General features: G+C 60.4%; 1 protein-coding gene across 1 annotated transcript; it reads right to left on the bottom strand.

The window, feature by feature from the left end:
* Positions 1-1201: 1201 nt before the first annotated feature.
* Positions 1202-21528, bottom strand: MAP2K2 (mitogen-activated protein kinase kinase 2). The gene is made up of 11 exons (XM_004771421.2): positions 21147-21528; positions 17627-17837; positions 13499-13645; positions 9275-9352; positions 8621-8672; positions 8410-8534; positions 7599-7812; positions 5668-5732; positions 4296-4357; positions 3150-3195; positions 1202-1597 (listed from the first exon to the last, which is right to left on the bottom strand). Exons 1-11 carry the CDS (start codon positions 21236-21238, stop codon positions 1487-1489), a joined length of 1203 nt encoding a protein of 400 aa, XP_004771478.1. The 5' UTR covers positions 21239-21528; the 3' UTR covers positions 1202-1486.
* Positions 21529-25230: the final 3702 nt, after the last annotated feature.

The raw sequence follows: 25230 nt of genomic DNA, 5'->3' as shown, positions 1-25230 counted from the left end.
CTTGAGCTGGAGACATCCTGCTTTGGAATCGGCCTCCCCACGGATTCCCAACCCTCCCCGAGCCCTCAGGACCCAGCCACCATGGTCTCTTACCCCTTGAAAATGGCAGCCGGTCACTGGAGGCTCAGCGGCTGCGGCTAGGCATGGGTGGGACAGGCCCCAAGATGTGGCCGATCCTGGTGGCCCGCGCTGGACCCCACCGCCCAGATGCTGACCCACCTTCCCGGCCCCACAGAGGGACAGCGGCAGACTTCCAGGATCTTCTTTATTCTCCTCTCGACCAGGAGAGACTTTGGGGACTAGCAGTGGTGGAAACCTGGGAAGCTGGCACAAGGAGCCAGCAACTTGTCTCTTCTTTGGTGTCCGCAGGAAAGAAGGCAGGAGACTAGAAGGGCCGCCTCCAGAAACACAGGGCTGGCCGCTGGCCATGCCCCGCAGAGCAACTGGGCCCCGTGACCTGCCACGGCGTCCAGGGGGTGGCTTCCCCGTCTTCAGAGGTGGCCCTGCTTTCCAGCCGCAGTGGCTCAGCCCTGGGTCCTGGGCCATGTGCACAACGCGACGGACAGAGAACCGGGACCACCACACCCTCACTGTTTCCCTGCCCGGCCACTGTGGCTGACCTGCCGGAGGGCCTGAGGGGCGCGCCCTGGGTGAGCAGAGGGGACGCGAAGGGCCACAGCCTGCAGGCGCGGGACTGCGCAGGCTCAGCGGGTCTGCGGGGCTTCTCGACCACGCCTGGAAGCCCGCTGCTTCCTTTCTGCCAAGTGTCAGCTCAGCACCTGCACTGAGAGCTGGGAGGGCGGCCCCTGCAGCACAGGAGGCGGTGAGCAGGTCCCTCCTGGGGGCACGTCACAGGCGGGTCAGTGGCGTGACAAGACGGAGGCAGGGAGCGGACCCCATGACCAGCAATGGGTGCTGGGGCGCACCTCTAGGGTGGGCGCCGGCGAGGGGAGCGACACAGGAGTGCGGGGCTGTGGCACCTCCTTCTCTGGTGAAAGACAGACACCGAGGTCTAGAGGGTCCCCCTGACGCTGCATCTCTTGGAAACAGAGCGAAGCCAGTTCCCGGTGCCTCCCCTACCCCATGACGCTGCCCCCAGGTGGGCGGGGGGCTCACGGGGAGCTCTCCCGGCCTGGGGCTAAGCCAGAGGCTCATCCGCACCCCCGTCCCCCCGCAACAAACGAACAAGGAGTACACTGGGCACGGTTTGCGTTTTCTTTCCCTGTTTTGTTTTAACCCTAAGAAGCAGGTCTGAGAAGACCCCGCGAGCAGCGTCACCCGTCACCCTTCCCCGGGGACCGGAGGCCACACCGGCTGGGACAGGCGGGAGCAAGGCTCAGTGTCCCCGCGGTGTGTGCGGGCGGCTCCGCGGACGGCGGAGGCAGAGGCGGGCCGGGCCGGGGAGGGGAGGCGCTGGCCTGGCCCGGCCTGGGCGGGAGGGGCGGGGCGCGGGTGGGACTGCGGGCAGGTCACCCGCAGGACCCTGTCACACGGCCGTGCGCGTGGGTGTGCTGGGCTGCTTCAGCCGCAGCGTTTTACACAACCAGCCGGCAAAATCCACTTCTTCCACCTCGGAGCGCTTGATGAAGGCGTGGCTCTGCAGAGAGGAGAGGCGTGTCAGGAAGGCCACGGCCCGCCCACTGCAGCTCGTGGGGGGCAGGGGGGTGGGGGGGTGGTAGTGTTGGGGGGTGGCAGGTGAGGTGGGCTCGTCAGCCCCGGACAGTGCCCAGCACCACCCATGTGGGGCCAGTCACGCTCTGAGGGGGACGGCACTGTCCCCAGCCCCTCGACGCCCAGAGCACCCCCATCCCCAGACACCACCCGCTGTCCCCCACGGTCGCCCCGGGGAGAACGCCGGGTCTGGAACGGGAGAAGCGTCTGCGAGGACAGTGACTCCCCAACACGTTCTGTCTGGTCCAGCAGCCACGGGCCCGGAGAGCCTCCCAAGGCACTGACATTGGGCTCCCGGGGCTGAACAGAACTCAGCATTCTGTTTCGTTTCCAGAACTGTGAGAGCCACGTGGGGCCGGGGGCAACTGCACAGGACGGGACACTGGCAGTTCCCTCCTGAAGGCTGGGGGGCATGAGCAAGGCTGTCCCCAAGGGCGTGCAGGGCAGGGGCGGCCATGGGGGCTTGGGGGGCACGGGAGGGGTGCAGGCCTCGAGATGCCCAGCTGGGTGGCAGGACTCCCACGGTCTGGGTCAGCAGGCCCCACGGGAAGTGGTTTAAGTTGGGGCAGAAAGACCGGGGTGCCCCACGGGGTCAACACTGAGGAGCTCGTCTAGATCACTTATCTGTACACATATTGGTGGCAACACACGTGCCTATAACACGTATAACTGGAACTCTCTGCTGGCACCGGGGCACACAGACCCTTCCCACATGGTGCCCTCGGTGGTGCCCATGACCAGGAGACATTGGCTGTCACCGAAACTAACAGAGGAGGCAAGACTGGATAAGGTGCCTGGGGATGCCTCACAGGAGGTGCCAAAGCAGAGACCCCAGGATGGGGACAAGCCAGCCGAGAGGGCCACAGGATGTGTCCCCCGGGGAGCAGGACTGTCCTATGCAAAGGCCCTGAGGTGGAGACTCTGTGAAGGAGGCAGGAAGGCTGAGACTCCCTTCCTGGAAAGGTTGCGTCCTGACACTGAATAAAAGGCTCACGTTCTGCTGTGCCACAACGGGGGCCCAGTGCCCGGGACTCACAAGGTCTCGTGTCGTGGAGGTGGGTGAAGGGCGGGCTGCCGCAGGCGTGGCAGGGCCGTGGGGATGAGAGCTGGCAGTGGAGGGGACTGAATGCACCAGTGGCCTCACTGCCCCGTGTGGCCTCCCCTGGCAGGGCAGGGGAGTTTCGACGCCCACCCTGGTTCTCAAGGACATCAGATGACAGCCCTGGGACTGACAGGGAGGCTGGCAACCCTGGGTCTCCCCAGCCTATGGGGCCCCACCAGCCCCAGGAACACCCCTGACCACACCTCCAGGAGCCAAGAGCGCCACAGCCGCTCTAGACCCGCCCACTAGTGGAGCCAGGAGACCACAGACAGGGGCTCTCTGTGGGGACATGCCGTGCAAGACAGCAGAGCCGCTTGAGGGCTGCCTGGGGTCTATCCTCTCCCCGGGGCGAGCCCGTGCCCCTGGGGTCACTTACCGTGAGCATCTTCAGATCTGCTCGCTCTGCTGGGTTCTTTATTAGGCTGGAGAGAGGGAGAGAGAACGGGGGGGGAGACGGCGCAGGGCAGTTAGCCAGCGGCCATGCGACCCCACCTTCTGAGCCATGACAGGTCAGCCCCTTCCCCGCGCCTGGCCCAGCTGAAGCCGATCATGACAAGGAGCAGGGGTGAAGGCAGGACCCCAGGCGAGGAAAGGGCAAGGGTCTGACACCAGGACGAGAAGGAAGGGGAAAGGCTGTGGGGACTCCTAGCCACTGCTCAGTCTGAGGCCAAACAGCAACAGCAAATAAACCCTCCTGATCTGGGAATCTGAATGCCAAAATGGAACTTTTTCCTTCAAAAAAGCAGAAATGCTCTTAAACACAGTTGCTCAAACCAGCCCGAAGTCAAACGGTGGCTGTTCAGAACCAAAAAAAAAAAAAAAAAAACCACACAAGGTGTAGAAAAACATTTACCCACACCGCTGGTTGGTGTGGCAGTGTGCTCGCCAGTGGTTGTGCAAAGGGCCAGTGGTCCCTTCACCCCCGGGAGTGGGTTTGCTACCGTGTGGGATGCAGTCCCCAGGCAGCAATGAGGCCGGCAGACTCCACCCGCCCTGACCTGGAGGACTGCCCTCAAGGTGAGGGGGTGGCCCCAGGCCCCCTTCCTACACCAGAGCCTGCTCGCCCCAGGCCCATGCTGACGCACTGAGAACAGCTGGCCGCCTGCCAGAACCCGACTTGGAAGGCCTGTTTGGAAGCTAGTGGGTTACAGGGCTTGAGGAATTAGGAAACCCGGAGGCCTGCTGGCGGAAAGCAGGCGGGAATGGCGTCATTTCCAAAGAGCCTGAAGTCCGGGTTTGTTCTGGGCTTTGGGGACAGCAGATGGACACCACGACTCAGCAGTCTTGGAAAGGGAACCTATCTGGGTTCTCAGGTGAGCTCCAGGTGCCCCGATGCCACCGCCCATGGGCAGTCCTGCCGCTGATCCAGGAAGGGGGACCTGGCCCAGGACCAGGAAGGAAGTGTGCACCTGGGCCGGGGCCGGGGTGTGGGAGCTGTCCCGGGAGGCAGGCGGGGCCTCTGGCGGCATCGCATCCTGCCCTGGCCCGCCCCAAGACCGTGCTGGGGGTGGTGGCACCTTACCATTTATTTACAAACTCCTGGAAATCCTGGGTGAAGACGCCACTGGGGAGCTTGGGAGGCGGCTGTGGGAGAGAGCAGAGAGTTGGCAGGTGGATGCTTGAAGAAGGTTCCAGAATCTTGGGGAGAAGGTGCTTCCGGGCCTGAATCCATGAGGACAGTCCAGCACTTTTGGGGGACCCTCAAGAGGCACCTCTCTTGGCCTTAGTCCCTTCCCCTTGCCAGAGGCGGAGGCCCCCCCACCGACCCCTGCCTTCTGGCAGCTTCCCCACAGGACTTGTGGCCCGTCCTGCCAATTTGGTCTCAGGCTCATCTGGGGTTCTCTTTGGAAAGTTCTGGTTTGGGGATCACAGCTGGTTCTAGGGAGTAGAACAGGGCCCACCCATCTCCCGCCGGGGGTCTGCACCATTGGGGGAAGGGGTGGGGTATGAGGCAGCCAGTTCCAGAAGCCCAAGGAGCCTGGCCCCATGTGTATGTGCTGGGGTGGGCACAGCCGGGTGCGGGGTCAGGCCCCCGTCAGGGAAGGCAGCGGGCAGACTGCCCAGTGAAACCCAAGGGGCCCCCCTCCAGGCAGGGGTGGGAGGTGGCGGCGGGCTCCTGGGAGGACGGGATTGCTGGGCCTAGGTGTGGCTGCAGGTGCAGGGCGAGCTGTGTCACCAGAGCCGGCCTGTCCTGTTCTGTCACCACCAGCCTGCTCCAGGCCACTCACCCTGCCACCCTATGCTAAGCCAGTGCCACACGCCATCCCCTTTCTCTGCCCTGACTCCAGAGGACCCCCCGGAAGCATACTTCGGCCCAAAGGAGGCCTGGGAGGGGCGACATGGCCAGGCGGGGAGGGCGGGCTTTGGGGACAGGTCCCACTCTGTCCCTGTCCAGCCGCAGCCCATCTTGCGACGTCTACGACAGAAACAACCCCACTACCTGCTCACACAGTGGCGAGGAAGATCTGGGGGGTCGGGCCCGCCACGCCTCCTGCCCTGAGCTGTCCCTGGGGACGGGGGTCATTCGTGACTGTGCGCGCAAGGACTCCGAGATGTGTGGAAGCTCCCGGGGATGGGGGGGCAGCTTGGGCGGGGGGAGTTGTCCCGCAGCAGGACTACGGGGTTGTCTCTACTCCCCCCATCCCCACACGTGCACGCACACACGCACACACACGGGCACGTGAGTTCCGCCTGGGAAGTGGGACTCGTGCGGCACAGCAGGAAGGCCGCACTCCTACCCCCACGACTGGCCATCCGGAGGTCCTGCCCGTCCCGACTCCTCCCCAACAGAGTCCAGTTTCCGCGTGGCATCCCTTCCTCTGGGTAGCGACTTCCTAGTCCAAAGGCTTCACCTGCCCACGTGAAGACAAGCCAGAGGGGCCTCAGGTACGCACCTCGTTCACAATATAGTCCAGCAGCTCGAAGATGGCCATGGCCGGCCGGCTGTCTGTCCCGTGACCTGCGTGGGCCGAGACAAAACAGGGGTAAGGCAGGCGTTGGCCGAGTATCCTGCCCCTGACACTGGCCCAGAGCAGGGGAGGCGCCCCGGTGGGCTTCCCTGCTGCTAGGCTCGCTTTCTGGGGACCCAGACTCAGACTCAGACTCAGCTTCTTCTCTGAGCCTCCGGTGAGTTAACGAAACAAAACAAAGCAAAATGCCAAAATGAACAGGAGTGTTTTTTGAGAAGTCACACATCTGGCACGGTGCTGCTTCCAGGCTGTGCCGAAGTCACAACCCCTGCCGCGCGGTGCCCAGGCAGGCTGTGCGGGTGGTGCTGACCAGCAGCAAGGCTGGCGGCGTGACCTTGCATGGAGCCGCGGGTGAGGGCAGCATCAGGCCCCAAGTGCTGCCCAGACCGGACGACCAGCTGGGGGTAGCTGACCCCTGACTTCCACCCAGCTGGCCAGGGCCAGGTTTGGCAGCTGGACTTTCGCCTTCTGTCCCCTGTCCTGAAATGGGCATGAGGGCCGGGGCTGGGGGAGGTGCTGGCAGGCCAAGGTGGCCTGGCACGGCCCGCCACTCCTCCCTGCTGGGACAGGGCCACAGCTGAACACCCGCGATGCCATCTGGGAGTCGGTGTGGGGAGCGACAGAGCAAGGGCCTGGGGACACAGATGGGAGCAGTGGTAGGCGGTTTCTACCCTTGGAGAAAATCAAGACACCCCAGCGGTGAGGGTCTGTCCCTAGAAAAGGAGAAGCTGGGCACAAAAATACTGTGAAAGTTGCTGTTGGATGGCCTGTGTCCATGAGCCGCAAAAACAATGCGGTCCACTACACTGAGACACACGGCTGTGAGCAGGAGCAAAGTTTTGACCCATGCCGTCCCGGGGACAGACCCTGAGCCCACGATGCGCAGGGAGGGAACCAGACACAGAAGGCCCCACAGGATGTGAGCCCACGCGTGCGACACGCCCAGACCAGGCCCCTCCACGGACAGGAAGGGGGCTCGTGGGGGCCGGGGGAAGAGACCCGAGTGGGTAAGGGGCTTCTTTTGGGGGTGATGGAACGTTCTGAAACTAGACGCTGGTTATGCTGGCGCAAGCTTGTGACGATACAGAATTCCACGATCCGTACACCTTCCACAAGTGAGGCCTGGGGAGCGTGAGGCCTAAGGGCTCCATGAAGCCGGCCGCGAACACGCCCAGCCGCACTCGGCTGCACGCTCCCTTGGCCTCGCTCGACTCCCTTCCTGTCACTTGACTTCAAAAATGGAAACCTGAGTCCTAAGCGCTGCTTCCTAATTATGCTGCAGCCACCGTAACCCTTTCTCTTCCACCCCCAGAACACGCCCGGGGGAGCCCCCAACCTTCCAGGGGATTGCTGCCGGCCCGCAGAGTCCCCCAAAGCCCCCTGGCCTCTTGTCCGCTCCCACGCTGTGTCAGGACTGAAGCGGACAAGCCACCCAAGGAAATTCTGAGCCATCCCTTGCAGGTTCTGCAAGGCCCGGCCCCAACACAGCAGAACGTTCACCGCCAAGTCCAGGCGGCAGGCACGTAGGTGGCTCGCGGGGCCATCCTCGTGTGATGAAATGCTGGGAAACCCACCAACCAGCAGCCTGGCTGCGGAGATCGTTTCCAGAACAACTGCCTCCCCCAGCCCTCCCAGGCTGGCCACAACCTGCGCAGCTGCCTTAGATGGCAATGGCCTGGGGAACCGTCCCCAGAAGCCTCGGGACCACCCGGGACTGCTGAGCACAGTTAAGGCAACCCGGGGGACGGCTGGTGCTGAAGGGGCCAGAGTAGAGGCAGCTGCGGCCCCCGTGCAAGGCACTCCCCACATTCGGCTCGCGGCCTGTCCCAGCCCGAAGTTCCAGAGTCAGGCCGTACCGCTGATGGGGCGTCCGGGGGGTCTCGGCCGCGGCGAGATGCTGTGAGGCTCTCCTTCTACCCCGTCCACCACGGGCCGGCCAAATATGGCCTCCAGCTCCTTGGCGTCCGGCGGGGGGATGGGGTACCTTCCGATGGACAGCTCCACCAGCGACAGCCCCATGCTCCAGATGTCCGACTGCACGGAGTAGTGCGTGCCCTGCAGCCGCTCCGGCTGTCGGCGAGAGAGCAGAGAGACGCCCCAAGGGGCGCTGGGACCTGGGAGCGCACGTGGCGCTCCTCCTGCAGCCCCATCCAGGCCTGGGCCACCCTCCAGAGACCCAGCAGCGGAGAGAGAGCGACTCCCGCTCCTCCCTGCCCCTGCCGCGGGACCACGACGCTCCTGGCCGGGGCTGACAACGGCGCTCAATGGCCCGACCTCCGGCCCTTCTGGGAAAGGGGGGCCGCCCCAGCAAAGGCAGAGGGATGCCTCCTCCTCCACGACAGTCCCAACACTAGCTTCTCCGAGTCCGCTCCTGAGGTCACCCAGATGTTTCCTAAGCTATCTGGGGGGGTAGACTCTCGGCCCAGAAGCTGCCTGACTGCTCTCCTGCACGGGGCTCTTCCTGTCAGCGGGAGGCACCGGGCGGCACTTCCAGAGAGAACCCGGCGTGTGGGCAGAGAGCCCCAGTGAGAATCTGACGGAGAAGAGAAACCAGCGGAAACGGGAAGTGTACTGCGGAGAACCGCAGGCTTTGGAAAAGCTTCTGGAAAACGGGACAGCTGACAGGCCAGGGAGGATCCAGCCCTCCTCACGGCCCGATGGACTTACAGACATGTAGGACCGCGTTCCCACGAAGGAGTTGGCCATGGAGTCGATGAGCTGTCCGCTCACCCCAAAATCGCACAGCTTGATCTCCCCTCGGGAGTTGACGAGGATGTTGGAAGGTTTCACATCTAAGGGCAGGGCCAGGGCAGGTGAGTGGGGAGCCTGGCCTGCCCGCCGGCCCCGCCCAGCCCACAGGCACCCCTGCCTGGCTCACCTCGGTGCATGATCTGGTGCTTTTCCCGGAGATACGCCAAACCCCGGAGAACCTGTGGGGGAGCCCCAGGCTGGGGTCAGCACCGTGGGCAGACCTAAGGGGCCGCCAGTCTGCTAGACCTAAGGGCCCACGAGCTCAGGGAGGAGCCCGCGTTGAGGGGCGGGGGCAAGTGAGAAGAGCAGCAGGGCCGGTCATTCTGTCCCAGGTCAGCCCACTGGCCGGGCAGGCGCTCAGCAGGGACTGGCCAGGCCCAAGGCCCAGCAGGGGGGCTGCCCTGCCCCGACGGGGATCATCTGGGGAGCGCTTCCGAGCTGAGTTTGCATGGAGGCCCTGCAGGTGGACAGCCATTTCACCAAGGGACAGTGGCACTGTGGGGTCCTATGCAGCTGGGGCCCTTGCCACTCGGGCCCTGGGTACCCCTGACACCTGAATGGGGAAGGGAGGCATCACTCCCGTTTATAGGCCACAAGATGCCACTGGCCAGGCCCGCAGATGGGAGAGATGGGCGTGGGCTGCAGTCCCGGGCTTCCGGTGGCTGCTCTGACTCTGGCCACATGAAGGGGGTGGGGAGAGTAAACCCGGGCAGAGCACTCGGCCAGGAGCATGCGCACAGCCCCCAGCGCTTGCCTGGCCAGAGGGGCCGGAGCCACTTACCGCAATGCTGACCTTCCCCAGGATCTCCTCGGGAATTCTCTTGGCTTCTTTCAACACCTGGTCCAGGGAGCCACCATCCTAGGGTCAGCACAGAAAAAAAAAAAAAAGCCCGCCATGCTGAGTGGGTGGCCGGGCAAGGCCTGCAGGGCAGAGGATGGTCCCGCGAGGGACACCGGAGCAGCAGGTCGGAAGGCGAAGCATTTCCCCGGTTCCCGGCGAGCCGAAGCCTGGCTTCCTCCACAGGAAGCAGAGGCCAGACCACTGCCAAGTGCCACCAGCTGGCCCAGCGTGGGGCCTCCTTCAGGCCCTCACAGCTCTGGGGCTCCAGAACGGCCCATCCAGTAAGGAAGGACAAGGCAGTACGCTCCCTCTGCGGCCTGGCCTTCCGGGAGCCCAGGCCTCTGACTCAGCTGGCCTTCCCAGGTTGCCACGGCAGCGGCGGGCGAGGCAGAGAGCCGGGCTGGCAATCAGAGCAACCACGAAGGTGCCAGAGCTCCACCGCCCGCTTCTGGGGCCTGGGTTCCAGTCCTGCCAGCCCGAGGCAGCCGCACCGCACTGGGGTCAGAGAGCTGGGACACGAGGCCAGGAGGCACCGGGGGATAGAGTCGCTCCCCTGCCTCTGGCCCATAGGTCCGGTGCTGTGCTCCCTGCACAGGTCCCACTCAGCTCCCCACCCCAGGCCTGGCCTTAAATCCACAGGCTGCCTGACAGCAAACCAGGAGACCAAGCCCAGGCCAGGGTCCCCGCTGGGCCCCCCGGGACACCAGGTGGGACACGGCGGGGAGGGCCGGGGACCTGCCGTCTCCAGCACTTCTACTCCAGCCTTGCTCAGTTAGAAAGGCCAGGGGTGGGAGCTCTAGAACACCCAGCACGCTGTGAAGCTTCCACAACCAGCAAGTGACTCTGGCCTAGCTCCTGCTGGAGGGGCGGAGTGTGCACAGGGAAAGGCCTGGCCCAGGAGAAACCCACGGGCCCAGCCTTCCTGGGTCTGCTGCAGGACCAGCAGGAAGGCCTTCGAGGGTCTGCTATCCCCTCTACCTCCCGACCGTAGAAGCTTACCGCAAAATTCTTTCTAAACCAGGACCCTGCTTTCCAACACAGCTCCTTTCGCTCTGGACTTTTTCATGGAGCCACGGCAGGTTTCTAGATGAGGACGTCCGGGGAGGCACCCCAGAAAGGCTACGGCAGGCCAGACCCCGCGCGGGGACCCCATCAGCGGCTCTGACAGTTCGGGGAATGGACAATTCTGTCCCCTCTCTGGCTGCCACTGCCTCGCCCTATCCCCATGTCCACCACAGACGTCTGCAGATGCGGCCCAGCGTCTGCCGGGGCAGGATCGCTTCTGGATGAGACCCCGGTCCACGCTGAGAAGACTGTAAGTTGCTCAAGTCACGCTGACAGGAAGTGGTGCAGGAGACAGCACAACTGGGTCCCTCTGACCCCAAATGTCACACCCTGTGCAGCGTCATGCGCTTTCGTTTTGTGTGTGTTCTAAGTGTTCCGGGAACGGCGCTCTTACTAAGCAAGCGCCGCTTGAATACCGTCTTAGAAAAAAACTCAGGGGTGCATGGGTGGCTCAGTGGATTAAGCCGCTGCCTTCGGCTCAGGTCATGATCTCAGGGTCCTGGAATCGAGCCCCGTATCGGGCTCTCTGCTCAGCAGGGAGCCTGCTTCCCTCTCTCTCTCTGCCTGCCTCTCTGCCTGCTTGTGATCTCTGTCTGTCAAATAAATAAATAAAATCTTTAAAAAAAAAAAAAAAAAGAAAGAAAAAACTCCACCGTAGGGACGGCCGGGTGGCTCCGCTGGTGCAGCGCCCAGCTCCCGGTTTCGGCTCCGGTCATGATCTCCGGGTCGTGAGGTCAAGCCCCGCGTCGGACTCAGTGTGGAGCCTGCTGGAAACGCTGCCCCTTCCCTTGCTCATGCTCTCCCCCTCTCTCAAAACAAAAGCAATTATAGGTAAGCGACCCTCTCCTCTCCCTAAGTTTCCACTCGCCTCCCCTGAAATGTGGCTTCCAGATCCTTCTGTGTATTTGCATACGCTCCCATATGCGCTGGAAAACACAGAGTTTAAGAACTCTACGTAAGTGGGCTCCTATTTCCTCCCTCGGCATGTCAGCACCGTCTCCCCTCCCTGTGGCCCGGTACCGTTCCTTACCTCTCCCCGACCAGCGGATGTGTGATTTTCACTATTACAGAACAAGAGAGCACGTGCTTCAGATGTGACTAGATGCCCCAAAATACCAACAGGTGCCTCTGAACAGACAGTAAGCTGCCCCCCAGATACCCACGGTCTGCAGGGTCCATGCCCTGAGCTGTCGGTGACAGCCCCAGAAGCCAGCAGGTGCGGCCTGGAGAGTTCCCCTTTCTGTGCTGAGACTGGGCTGCTCACCCCCTCCTCGGGGTCTCTGCTCGCAAGCCAGGGCTGGAATCGACTCGGTCGGGAACAGGAGCCGATTCACACCCAAACCTGCACAGAGACTGCATCTCACCCTGTGCTCCCTGCTCCAGACTCCGCAGGAAGACTGGACCCCCCCACCCCCACCCCCGGGGCAGGCACTGCCACCCCGACGGGTGCAGTGGGGGGAACCTGGTCCCAAGTCACGCCTTTGGGAGGTGTGCGGTGGAGTATAAGCTGACCCTGAGCTGTCCCGCCATGTGGCACACGAGTGAGTGTGGCAGGAACGTCCCGCACACTTAGAGAGGCCCTGGGCACACGGGGCAGTTCTATGCACGGCCACGTTGAGGTGGAAACACCACGAAGGCCGGTGGGACAGCCTTCCCCTTCCGGTATCTTATGATCCGTTTGTTCTTACCCCTTCCTTGACCGCAGCGCCCCCTCCCAAAGGCTCCTGGCTAACCGGTGGGCAGGGCAGCAGCGCTCAGCGCTGGTGCACACCTCACCCGACGGCAATGCGGGAGGGAGCCGCTGCCCTCCTCCGCTGCCCCGCAGGAAATCTCACCAAGAAAACCCAACCAGGAATATGCAGTGGGTGGGCACGACACACCCCTGGGACCGCCAGCACCTCTCCCCGCCCCAGCAGCTCCTCCTCGTGCTGCTGGGGGCAGACGCCTCATGCGGGAAACCTCAGCTTAGGTTCACCGACAACAGAAGCAGAAGGCAGGCCAGGCTGAATCGCTCCCCCTCCTCTATGAGGGCAAGAGGCACCTCTGAATTCCCACTGCGTTCGGGGAAAACAGGAAGAGAAGGCAAAGGGTGCCCCTTGGATCACAAAGGGACGCCCCGTCCTTTCTCGCGCCAGGTGCCTGTCTGCAGCGACCGCCAGACGGGCGGCGGGTTTGACCTCCCGCTCCCTCTGCGTCTGGGCGCTGCCGGGCCAGGAGCCTGGGGCCAGGTAGGCGCAGGGCGGGAGGGCGGGAAGCACCTTCTCCAGGGCAGGGTCCCGCCACGCGGCTGCTCACTACGCTCTCCTCCGGCTGCTTGCTCAAACTCACTTCCTGCCTCCGTTACAAAACCATCAGGGAAGAGCGCGCCGTGCCTGCAAGGCGTAACCGAAGCCCCCAGGCCCGAGGTCACCGCATCCTGGTTTTGCAAGGGCCCCAAAGGGCCCGCGCCCAGACGGCCCGGCAGCGCGCAGCCCCGTACCTGACGAATCAGGCTCTGCCCGGGGCCGGCAGCACCTCCTCCCAGGGCCCTCAGCTCTGACCACTTCTGCTTTCGTTATCCCCGATCTCACCCATTTCTGAGGTTCAAGACCGGCGTTTCTTCACAAGGGGGCTCATCAGAACCAACAGGGTGGTTTGAAACAAGATCGGTTCCCGGGTTCCACCCCGGAGCTCCTGATTCCACAGACCCGAGCTGGGTGGCAAAGCCGGGTCTCACCCTGAGCAGAGCGCACAGATCGCTGCCCTCTGCTCCGGGGCTCCGGGGCCCCTGGGCCCGGGACTTCGCCTCCGGGACCTCATCCCACCTCTGGTCCAAGGACATTCCTTGCGCTGCTGCTCCCGACAGGTGGGAAACCTGGGCCCGCCACCCCGACGGCGTTCGATGAACGACCCGACAGGCTCTGGCCGCGACTGGGACACGGACCGTGGGGAAAGGGACGCCGGCTGCCCGCGAGCCAGTGGGGAATGGCTTCCACCAGGTGTGCGGGCAGAGGCCAGGCTGCAAGCAGGGCGTCTTGTGCGTACAGAACTGGGGACCTAGGACACGGCCGCGAGGCACGGAGCGTCCCCAGGGGACCCAGCAGCAGCGGGCGCACTCACCATGTGCTCCATGCAGATGCTGATCTCGCCGTCGCTGTAGAAGGCCCCGTAGAAGCCCACGATGTACGGAGAGTTACACTCGTGTAGCACCTGCAGCTCGCGGATGATCTGGTTCCGAATGGCCGGCTTGATCTCCAGGTGGATCAGCTGCGGGGGGAAGTGAAGGGGGCTCAGACCAGGCTTCGAGGGGGCCCAGGAGGAGGTGGCTTTGGCCCCCGACCCTCAATGTGCTCACGGCAGCTTTCGACACTGTGCAATCCGCGCCAAGGCACTTACCTAGGGAACAAAAACACATGTCCACACACACACTCATTCGGCTGTGTTCGCACAGCAGGACTCACAGCTGCCAGAGTGCGGCAGCCACCCTAGTGTTCCTCGCCAGGTGAAGAGACACACGTGACCCACACCACGCACGGGCACGCCGCTCCGCCAGGACAGGAGCGAGACGCCCTCCGTGCTGCTCCGGGGATGGGCCCCGAGCCCACGACGCTCAGGCAGGGAACCACCTGGAGGAGGCTCCTGGCTCCCCTTCCACCAAGTTCAAGTCAGCGGAACGGGGACTCCCCCACGGCATCCCGACGTTCACACGGGAAGAAACCCGAGGACCGTCTGGAGAGATGCAGTCACGGCTGACAAATCTGACAGCAACGCCCAACGGGAAAGCGTCGAAGCCGGGGCTCCACGTCCGGGCCGCTTAGAATCCCAGCTGCTCCGACCATTGCAATAGGACAACAGAACGTTATTTCCACCTGCCTGTCAGGGGCGTCTGAACCTATCGCCAGAGGTCCCACGTTTCATCGGAGCCCTGTGATAGGGAGAGGGAGCGACAAAGACTTGCTCGGAGGGGACACGCGCCTGGAAGGACAAGTGGGAGTTGGCCGGACAGATGTGGTGAACAGTGGGGAGGGGGGGGGCAAAATGCTGACTGAGGCCACCAAGGCAGGAAGGGGTATGCGCCAAGCTCAGGGAGGCACACAGTATGTGTGGGGAGCAACATCTGCTCCCCGATGACTCCGGCCACCTTGAGAATAGCAGAAGGTCTTTGTGGCACTTCTCGCCACTCCCTGGCAAAGCTTCATACCTCCACCTGGGAAGGCAAGCTCTGGCCATGGGTTCCAGGCCCTGTGCTCCCCCCCAGGGCTACCCCCAGTAGGACTTGGGGATGCTCTCTCCTCTGGGGGAACCGCATCTGTGACGTGATGCCAACAGGCACACAGGAGATGCTGGTATGAAAAGTTGCGGTCTACGCAGAAGGCAGGACGTCTGCTCTCAAAATCCCAGAAAGATTTCCTGAGGCCGAAGGATGAGCCCCACAGGGTGACAGAGGCCAACATTAGCCACAGAAATAAACCGGGCCTCGTGTTTAGTTGTAAACCCTCCGCCTACCACGGCGTTACGAGAGTGCAAAGAAACAGAAATGACTCTTTTCACGTATTTTAACTCAATGCAGCATATCAAAAAATGACTGTTTCAGGGGCGCCTGGGTGGCTCAGTGGGTTAAAGCCTCTGCCTTCAGTTCAGGTCATGATCCCAGGGTCCAGGGATGGAGCCCGCATCGGGCTCTCAGCTCAGTGAGGAGACTGTTTCCCTTCCTCTCTCTCTGCCTGCTTGTGATCTCTGTCAAATATAAAAAAAAAGACTGTTTCAACATGCAATCCATGTAAAAAATATTCATGCAATGGTCCCATACTGAGCCTCTGAAACCTGGTGCCGTGGTTCTCTGCACGACAGCACACCCCAGCCGCGTCTCGGGGGCTCCGTGCACACGGCTGACCAGGCGGCCGCCACGGACACCGCAGCCACAGATGAGCGACCGAGCGGGGTAGCAAGAACTCCAGGCTTTGCACCAGAGGACGGGGAGGAGGGAGGGCACAGGTGGGCGGCACCGGATGGAAACCCGGAGGTCACAGGAGCCTGGAGCTGGGGCCCGGCATGTGAAGGACGGCCACCGGAAGTCAAGATGTTTCTGGGAAAGGTGTGGGGAGGATGCAGGAGCTCGTGGGCCACTTCCACCCGGGCCTGCAGGGTGGGCCTTCCAGGTCCCCAAGGAGCCACGTGGAGTGCATATGGACAAAGAGCGGGCACGGGAAGGGGCACACTTCTGAGCACACATTTCCACAGCTCCCCAGGGACGGGGAGAACCACCCCCATGCAGGTTCTAGAGGCTCGACCCTGTTTCCAGGGGCACGCGGCTGCCGAGCCGTCAAGCGTGCGTCAGGGCAGGGCTCCCGGGTCACCCAAACCCACGCTCTCTCCACGCCACCACCTGGGGTCATGTGCACTCGGGAGCTGGTGACCCAGGGACGGCGCTAGCCATTCAAGCCCAACACCAAGCCCATCCGGGAGTTTCGGCGACTTCTACTGTGGAATGGGGGTGCACACAAGAAAGAGAAGGGAAGACATTCTCGAGGCAAGACGCTGACAGTTCCTCCAGGTCAGGCCCAACGGGAAAGGGCAGACCCGAGAGGGCTCACACCCAACTCAGATGCCGACCCACCTTGGCCCGTTTCCTTGTGTGTAAAATGGAGCTTTTGCTCCCCTGAGACCAGAACAGGACACCAGCTCTGCTGTGCAGCAGCCACTCAAAGGATGGCAGCCAGGACCACGACGTGGCCTCGCAAGGGCCACAGACCCCCATCAGAGGCAAGTAAGCGCGACGCCCTAACAGGCTCCTCTGCCCGAGTTCTGGGGAGCCAAGGAGAGCACGTGCCCAACACACACCCTAATTTACCCTACGGCCCCCGGGGCCTGAGCAGAGGTCTCGGCCCCCCGGGCTCGCAGAAGCATGCAGGAGTCAGAACGCAACGCGTGAGTCAAGAACACACTTTCTATCACATGTGGTTGTAAACCTCAAGACCAGTTCACTCGGGGCTTACAGAACAGCTCTGCTCTCTCCCGGCTGTCATACTGGTTAGGAACATCCTCTGCCGATCCAAGGGGCCACAGGGATGCTGGCAACAAAGGGTCCTGCCTGGGAAGAAGCCCCACCCAGGCTGTTTCTGGAGATCTGATGACCTTAAGTCCTCACAAAGCCCAGAATCCAAACGCGGCACCCGTTGGTGCCCCCGGCGACCACTCAGCTGGCCTGGGGGCTCTGCGAGGTCCCCAATGCTGACCTGGGCCAGCACGCTGTTCGCAGGGTCCCTCCCCCACACCAGCCGTGGATCTCACATCTGCTTTTCTATCCCTGCTCATGGGGTGACAGCAGACCCGAGATTTCTGGGGTCTCCAGATGAGCAAAGGCTGCCTGTGTGGAGGGGGTAGAGCCAGGTCTCGGAGGGCGGCGGTGATTCAGGGGCAGGAGGAACAGGCCAGGGGCCAGCCAGCCAGCCCAGCGCTCCCGGGAAAGGCAGGACAGTGGGCACCACGCAGGCATGGGGTGCCTGGGTTTCTGAGCATGTGCAGTAGGACCTATGGGGGAGGGGACTCCAGAAGAGCTGATTTTCCCTGCCTGAGAGAACATGCCTGTAGGAGCAGAATAATTTGTCACACAAAGTCCCCTGCTTATGTGAGCCACTATCCCCAAAGGGTCACATCCTCCTATTCTCCACCCATCCAGCTGGCAGGGACCGCTCAGCTGGGAGCCCGGGTGAGGGCGCCAGTCTAGAACCATCCGGACGTTTCTGAGCACGGGAGTGTAAGTTCTGGAAGGCAGAAGTCAGGGACAGAAGGGAAGAGATGTTCAAGGCAGAGGGGCACTGCCGTGTCCTAACCAGAGGCCAGCTCTCCCTGAGGACCGAGGCGGGCTGACAGTGCCAAGCCCAGGGGCCCATCGGAAAGCAGAGGCCTGGGGCGCCTGGGTGGCTCAATGGGTTAAAGCCTCGGCCTTTGGCTCAGGTCATGATCCCAGGGTCCTGGGATTGAGCCCCACATCGGGCTCTCTGCTCGGCGGGGAGCCTGCTTCCTCCTCTCTCTCCCTGCCTCTCTGCCTTACTTGTGACCTCTGTCAAATAAAAAAACAGAAATCTTCAAAAAAAAAAAAAGAAAAGAAAAAAAAGAAAAAAAAAAGCAGAGGCCTGCACCTTTCAAACCTACCCCTTATTTCGGGGGGGTGGGCGGGGGCTGCCCCACCACACACCGCCGCAGGGCTCAGGGATGGAGGGCCCGCCCTCACCGGCCGCCCCTCACCTTTCTCGCCATGATGAGTCCGGACGGTCTGTGCTGGACCTTGGTGACCACCCCGCCGTTCCCAGCTCCCAGCTCCGAGATCCGTTCAAAGTCATCGTCCTTGAGCTCCCCGACCTTGGCCTTCTGGGTGAGGAAGGCTTCCAGTCGCTTCTTCTGCTGCTCATCCAGTTCTAGCTCTGCCAGCTTCTTCTGGAGGTCCACCAAGTTTGCTCTGCAAAGACCCAAAGGGCAAGGGCCAGTGAAGACAGTGCAGGCTGCGGAAAGAGGACTGCGCCCGGCCGGGCTCAGGGGGAGGCCGCCGAGTGCCAGGCCCCAGGTGCGCGGCCGCAAGGACACCGGGATGGATCAGACACCAGCCCCTCCTTCGGGACCGGCTTTGGCTCACTGGTGCTGGTCTCAGACCCGGGAGCTTCCGTTCCTGACACGAGGACTCTCGACCGCGTGGGAAGGAGACGCGGGAACAGGGAGGGGATGGGCGGGGGGCGAGCCTCGGGTCAGGCGAGGGAAGGCTCAGGCGGACACAGAGGAGGAAACTCGTGCTGAGCGGGGTCAGGGCCAGGAACAAGAGCCGCGGGGCAGAAGACAGAAGCTGCAAGATTCCTGTCTTTCAAGTTCATGAACGACACAGGAGCACTTGCGGGGAAATGAAGAGGGGCAGAGAGCGCAGAATTCCCAGGGCGCAGAATTCCCAGGGCGCGGCCGCCCAGCCAGCAGGCTTTAGGACGTTACTCTAAACATGAAGCATTTATGTGCACAAACGTTCCTGCAGCCGGACCTTAAAAAACAACCAGGGGCACCTGGGTGATGCAGTTGGTTAAGTGTCTGGTTCTTGATTTCGGCTCAGGTCATGATCTCAGGTCACGGGATCAAGCCCCACATCGGGCTCCATGCTCAGGGTGGCGTCTGCTTGCGGTTCTCTCCCTCCCCTACGCTCTCTCAAATAAATAAATAAATCTTTAAAAAAAGAAAAAAAAGGAAAGAAAAAAACCCAATACCCCACCATATACACCCCTTTCTTAGGTGATATGAGGAATTTCCCAAGGAATTTTGACCGGAAGCTATTCTCACGAATGCCTTGACTTTGACCCAAATCCTGGAGTCAACAGCAGCTCCCTGTAACAGGTGGGCAGACATTAGCTCAATGCACCAAAGGGCTAACCCACTGCTGTCCCAAAGGTCATGTGGGCAATTTTTTTTTTACACGTGTACAATTAAAATTTTTCTGGCTACGTTAAAAAATATCTATCAGGTGAAATTAGTTTTATCATATTCAATTTAACCCATCAAAAACAAATTTCGGGGCGCCTGGGTGGCTCAGTGGCTTAAAGCGTCTGCCTTCAGCTCAGGTCATGATCCCAGGATCCTGGGATCAAGCCCCACATCGGGCTCTCTGCTCGGCGGGGAGCCTGCTTCCCCCTCTCTCTCTGCCTGCCTCTCTGCCTACTTGTGATCTCTGTCTGTCAAATAAATAAATAAAATCTTAAAAAAAATACAAATTTCAACATGTAATCAGTATAAACAAATTAATGAAAACTTATTTTCCTTTTTCTTCATATAAGGCCTCTGGAATCTGGCAGGCATATTACACATCCAGCTCCCCTGAATTTGGACCTGGCACATGTCAAATCCCGGCGGTGGCCAGGGGCTGACTGGACCAGAGATGGTGGGCAGCTCAGAGAGTCTCTAAAGGTCCCTGGGTGTTACCTGGCCACTGATTTCTGAGGGTTTTTAAGAGGCTGACCCCCAACTTGGGGGAGACCTGGCGGGGGGATTCAAGCAGGGAATGAAGGGGGGACTGGGGCTCTCTCAGGAAACTTCCAAACCTCAGACTGGACCATAACTAGGCTAGAACTTGGAGGCTGAGCAAAGGGGCACAGGCTGGGAACGAGGTGAGGGGAGTCACCCGAGCTGCTACGGCGAGAAGCTGCTAGAAGGCAGGGGACTAGGTGCTACTTCCTGAACACACACCAGGGCTTACGAACACCACCTTGTTTCACGCTCAAGATTTTCCTGGAAGGTGGGTATCTTGTAGTCCCAGCCCACGTAGGAGGGAACAGGTTCCGAGAGGTTCAGTAACCTGCCTGTGGGTCGCAATGCAGGGAACTGGCAATGCCTAGAACCAAACCCGTGTCCATCCTCACTGCCAAGCCGTGCTCATCACCCACGGTGCTGAGCTGGGACTGAGGGCCTACTAGGCGCTCCCTGAAAGCCTGGGTAACAGAGACCTGGACGAGGAAGGGACAGAGGAGGGAAGGCAAAGGGATGAGTGCACACGACACGCTTTTCCCCTAAAGGGCTGAAGAGGTGGCTTTTGAGGCCAGACGCTGCAAAGTCGTCTTCGCCGGGCCCTGCCATCTGAACATGCGTCCTGGTCGTCAGCTGATCCATCCACTTTACATGGACTAGCAACCCAGCTGTGGCTACAAGGAAACCCTGGAATCCCAACGGCTGGCTTCCTCTGCAGGGGGCCGTTCTGGAAGGGGTGGAAATCAGAAGCGAGGAGAGAGAATGGAGAAGGCGCTCTCCTGCGGGAAGAGTCAGCAGCGGCTTTTGAAAATAAGGACCCGGTCCCCATGTCGAGCTGCCTGCTCAGAGACAGAGAAAGAGGCCAAGCCGCACACACAGGCCTCAGACCCTCTTGCCCGGGGCACAGGGGCCGGGTCCCCTGAGTGGGGCCACGCACGATGCTCCCCCATCGCACCTGGGTCTCAGGGGGTCACGCCACACCCACAGCAAACAGACCCCAGCCAGGGGCCTCTGCCACCGTCCTGCTCCTCTTTACTGTGGGGGACAGGAGTGGGGAGATTCCAGGGACGTCTATGGCCAAGGGATCACCCTCGCTTGACCTCGCAAGTGTGTGCCCCTCCCACAGCAGGATTCCCGGTCTCAAGACCCCACTGTCCCAGATGCTCCGTTCTGTCCCTGCCCCCAAAGCCCTCCTCTCTGCTGCCGTGCCTTGTCCTCCTCCCTGCCAGGATCCCGCAGTTGACCTCACTGCTCAGGGGCCCCGCCGGCCCCTGTGCCCTTAGAGACCCTCCACTAGTCTTCTCCCCTAGGGGGTCCTGGCTCATCCTAGCCCTCTACCGCCCTTCTCCTCCAGGGACCCTTCCCCCCACTCTCTGGTGTGCAAGCCCCCCCAATTTCACTACTGGGGCCCCATACCCCCTCTTCTTCCTCAGGGACCTACCCCTGGCTTCATTCTCCCCTCAGACTCCTCCCCACCGCCCTCAACTCCATCTCCCTCCTCCAGACCTCCCACCCCGTCCTCTTCTCCCAGAGACCCTCTCCCCAGAACACACGACAGGGACCCCCTCTCCTGACTCAATCCTCGGGGTCCCGCACCCCGTCCTCTCCACTCAGGGACCCCCTGCCCCAGCCTCACTAACCAGGGCCCCCCTCCCCTCAACCTCCCTACAGAGAGCGCGGCCCCCCATCCTCTTCGCCGAGGGCCCCGCGGCCCGACCTCACTGCTCAGGGACCCCCGCCCCTTCCTCACCCCGGCCAAGCCCGGCCTACTCACTCGGAGGCGCCCTCGCTGGTGGGGGACGGGCCCTCGGCGATGGCGGGGTTGATAGTGAGCGCCGGCAGCACCGGCTTCCTCCGGGCCAGCATCGGGGCTCCGCGGGCCGGCGGCGGCGGCACCTCTAACCGGGGCCCATAGGGGGCGGGCCGGGAGCGGGCGGCGCCAACGCGAGCCCGGGGCTGCGGCCGCGGCCTCGGCGGGCGCCGGGGCGGCGAGTGAGGGCGTCGCTGCGGACCCGGACCGAGGGGCGCCGACGGGCACCGGGGCTGAGGCCGAGAAGCCGCCGCCGCCGCCGCCGCCGCCGCCGAGGAGGCCCTTCCGAGGCTGACGCTGCAGACAGAGCCCGGGAAGCCCAGGGCAGGGAGGGGGAGCGACGAAATTGCGCGCCAGCCTCTCGCGAGACCCAGAGCCGGGAGCCGCGAGGCCCCGCCCCTGACCGCGGCGCGTGCGCGCCAGCCGTCGGCCGCCTTCCTGTGGTCGGGCGGGGGAAAGGGGCGGAGACCCACCGAGACGCCTCCAGGAGCGTGCACCCTTGCTCGCTTCCTTCAGCTGGTTTGCGCATGCGCCTGAAGCTCTGGGCGGAGGCGCAAAGGAGGCGGAGCCGGCGCAGCTGATGAGAGTGGGCAGGTGCGCGGGTTCGAGGCCAGACCCTGCGAGCCCCGTGGGTGTCGACTGGGGCTGCATGAGCCACTAAAATCCGCCAGATTTGTGGGAGACCACTCAGAGTCCATTGCAGTCTTTTTGTCGTTTATGGACACAGCCCCCGGAAAGAAAGCTCATTTCCAAACTTTGTTTTTAAGTCGTCTGAAATATATATGGCATAAAATTTACCACTTAATGTTCTGAGTGCACAGCTCGGTGGCATGAAGCTCACTCGTCCTGCGACCACCCCACCGTCCGTCTCCGGAGCTTCCAGCTCCCCAAACGGAGGCTCTGTCCCCGCCAAGCACGGACTCCCCAGCCCCTGCCCCAGCCCCGGCTACCACCGGGCTCCTCTCTGCCTGGGTCGACGGGACTCCTCGGGGGACCTCAGATAATTGGAGTCATGTTGGTTTTTTTAAAGATTTTACTTATTTATTTGACAGACAGAGATCACAAGTAGGCAGAGAGGCAGGCAGAGAGAGGGGGAAGCAGGCTCCCTGCTGAGCAGAGAGCCCGATGCGGGACTCGATCCCAGAACCCCGAGATCATGATCTGAGCCAAAGGCAGAGGCTTAACCCACTGAGCCACCCGGGTGCCCTTCAGTCATTCTTTTGAAAGTTGGGTTGCCTAACTCTTTACGTAACAGATACTGTGCTGGGCACCAGAAATACAATGCTTAAAAAGTAGATACATGATAAATGTATGCATAATTGCAAAATGTAACAGTGATCCAAAGTGCCATGTAACTATGGTTCTCCCCGATTAAACTGGTATGCATGCCTACTTCTCCATCTCTAGATGATAAGCCTTTTTGGTTTTTTCCTCCCACTGCTCCCACCCACTCCCGGAAAGTTAGGGAGAAGGCTGATCTGCCTTCAAATAATGCCACGACCTTCCCCAGCTCTGGGTGTTTTTCTACCTTCCTTCTGTTCCGTAAAGTGATCTCTCCATCACTATTTTATTTTAGGCTCCACATACATATAGTCTTTTCATGGAGCTGTAACATCCATATAATAAACCCACAGGGGGCGCCTGGGTGACTCAGTGGGTTAAAGCCTCTGCCTTCCGCTCAGGTCATGTTCTCAGGGTCGTAGGATTGAACCCCGCATCGGGCTCTCTGCTCAGCGGGGAGCCTGCTTCCCCCTCTCTCTCTGTCTGCCTCTCTGCCTACTTGTGATTTCTGTCAAATAAATAAATAAAATATTTAAAGAAATCATTAATAAACCCACAGTTCTTGGCTATTCCATTCCTTGAGGTTTGACAACTGTATATGCCCATGTAAGCACATCCATGTACCAAACAAGATACAGAGCCCATCCATCACCCCCAAAAGTGTCCTCCGTACCCTTTTCAGTAAATTACCCTCACTCCTGTCAGCGGTGGTGCGTTAGTAAATGTTTAACAATGTTTTTTTTTTCTTAAGATTTTATTTATTCATTTGACACAGACAGAGATCACAAGTAGGCAGAGAGGCAGGAAGTAGTGTGGGAGGGGGAGCAGGCTCCCTGCTTAGCAGAGAGCCTGATGCGGGGCTCAATCCCAGGACCCCGGGATCATGACCTGAACTGAAGGCAGAGGCTTCAACCCACTGAGCCACCCAGGCGCCCCTAATAATGGGTTTTGAAATGAGAGATGGATTGTCAGAGAGATGAAAAAGAGAGACAGGGAGGGAGGGGGAGAGAGAGAGAGAGACAGGCTGATTTGGAAAGAATGGTAGCAACTGGTGCCAGTGAGACACACCAGGCCGCTGCACACCACTACCCTACAGACAGCCTAGAGTCTGATTTCTATCCCCATAGATTAGTTCTCCGTGTTCTAGAACTTTATGGAAATGCACAGTGTGTACTCTTTGGCATCGGACTTCTTTGGCCCTGCACGACGCTTTGCCATCCATCCACGTGGTTTCATCTAACCGTGGTGGGCTCTGTTTCCTCGCTCCGGGGTATGTGTCCTCTGGGGATGGCCCTTTCCTCTTCACTGAGGAGGATGAAGCGATCACATCCTTTCTAATGTTCAGAATTGTTGGTTTCCACTCATTCAGACTTGAGGGCTCGGCCACCAAGCCCCCTTTTCCATAAACTCCATAAACATAAATTCTGGATTCTGCCAGGGGCCTCTAGCCCCCTCCTTCTGGAATTTCTGATATACCCTGCCTGTTTCTGGCTTTTAGCTCTTGTCTTCCAACCCGCCATAGCGCTCTTGCATTATGTCCTTCCCACTAGCGATGACCGTTCTGAGGGCAAAGAGGTTCTTGGGTCCGTGTCTTTCTCCCCCAGCCCTGCTCCTTGGAGATAACTAAAGCTTCCTACATTTATGCTGGTTGAACGAATGCAATGGCTGTTGCCGACCAGAGCGGGACAAGGTTCCTGTTAGTCACGTGGTTCTCAGCACTTGATAGAGAACAATTTATTGTTGAGATAACAGTGTGGATTCGTGCCCTCTACCCTCTTCCCTATCTCTGCTCGCAAGCACATTCTGCTCGGAAGCCTCGCCCTGCTATCTATCTCCGTAGTTATAATTGATTCTAATCACAGCTCTCTTCGAACTTCTGTTCCCTGGTCCCAGAAACTTGGGTGTCTCCTGAATCTGCCCCCAGCCCAGGAAATAAATTTCTAAAAGCTTTGTTGATAGATTCAATGCAACGTGACATTTATCTCGTATTTATGCACAATCCCATATTAATAATGCATGGGGACCCTCTTCTATCTCGAAATGCACCCTGAACGTTATCTTTCTCACCTGTGCAACGGATTAACAAATACAATGTGGACAGGACCCATTTGGAAAGCAGTTTAGTACCATCTAGAACACACACAACCCAGCAATTCTACTCTTCGGCATCTAACCTAGGAAATTCCTGGCTTGTATATAACCAGGAGCCAGAACCACAAATGCTCTCAATGGCAGGAATCTGGAAACTACATAAGAACAAATCAATGGAAAAAATATGATCTAGAGTAGTCCCACAAAGAGATACTAAGCATCAGAAAACTCACAAATTAAGCAACATTAAAAAAATGCCTTGGCAATATGGGGTGCCCACTGGCTCACTCAGTGGAACAGGCAACTCTCGATCTCAAGGTCACGAGTTTGAGTCTTGCATTGAGCAGGGAAGCTTATTTAAAAAAATACAAGCCTTAAAAATATAAAATTACAGAATATGTCTTTAGGAGATTAAAACCCCAGTAAGGTACTGCTAAAAGTAAAAAGGCTAAAGTAAAAAGATTGACAATACCAAGTGCTGACAAGGATACAGAGCAACTGGGACTCACACTTTGCTGGTGGGAATGCGAAAATGGTACAGCTTTTCTGGAAAAATGGTTTAGTGGTTTCTTAGAAAGGTAAATAAACACTTCCTCTACGACGTAGCAATCCCACTCCTGGGTTGTTTACCCAAGAGAAATGAACTCTTAGGCTCACCCCAGATCTGAACATGAGT

This window comes from Mustela putorius, unplaced genomic scaffold (assembly GCF_011764305.1).
Source record: "Mustela putorius furo isolate JIRA1106 unplaced genomic scaffold, ASM1176430v1.1 tig00000095_pilon_pilon_pilon, whole genome shotgun sequence".
Lineage (NCBI taxonomy): Eukaryota > Metazoa > Chordata > Mammalia > Carnivora > Mustelidae > Mustela > Mustela putorius.
The sequence above is the reverse complement of the archived record's forward strand: the minus strand, read 5'-3'. Positions and strand labels throughout refer to the sequence as shown.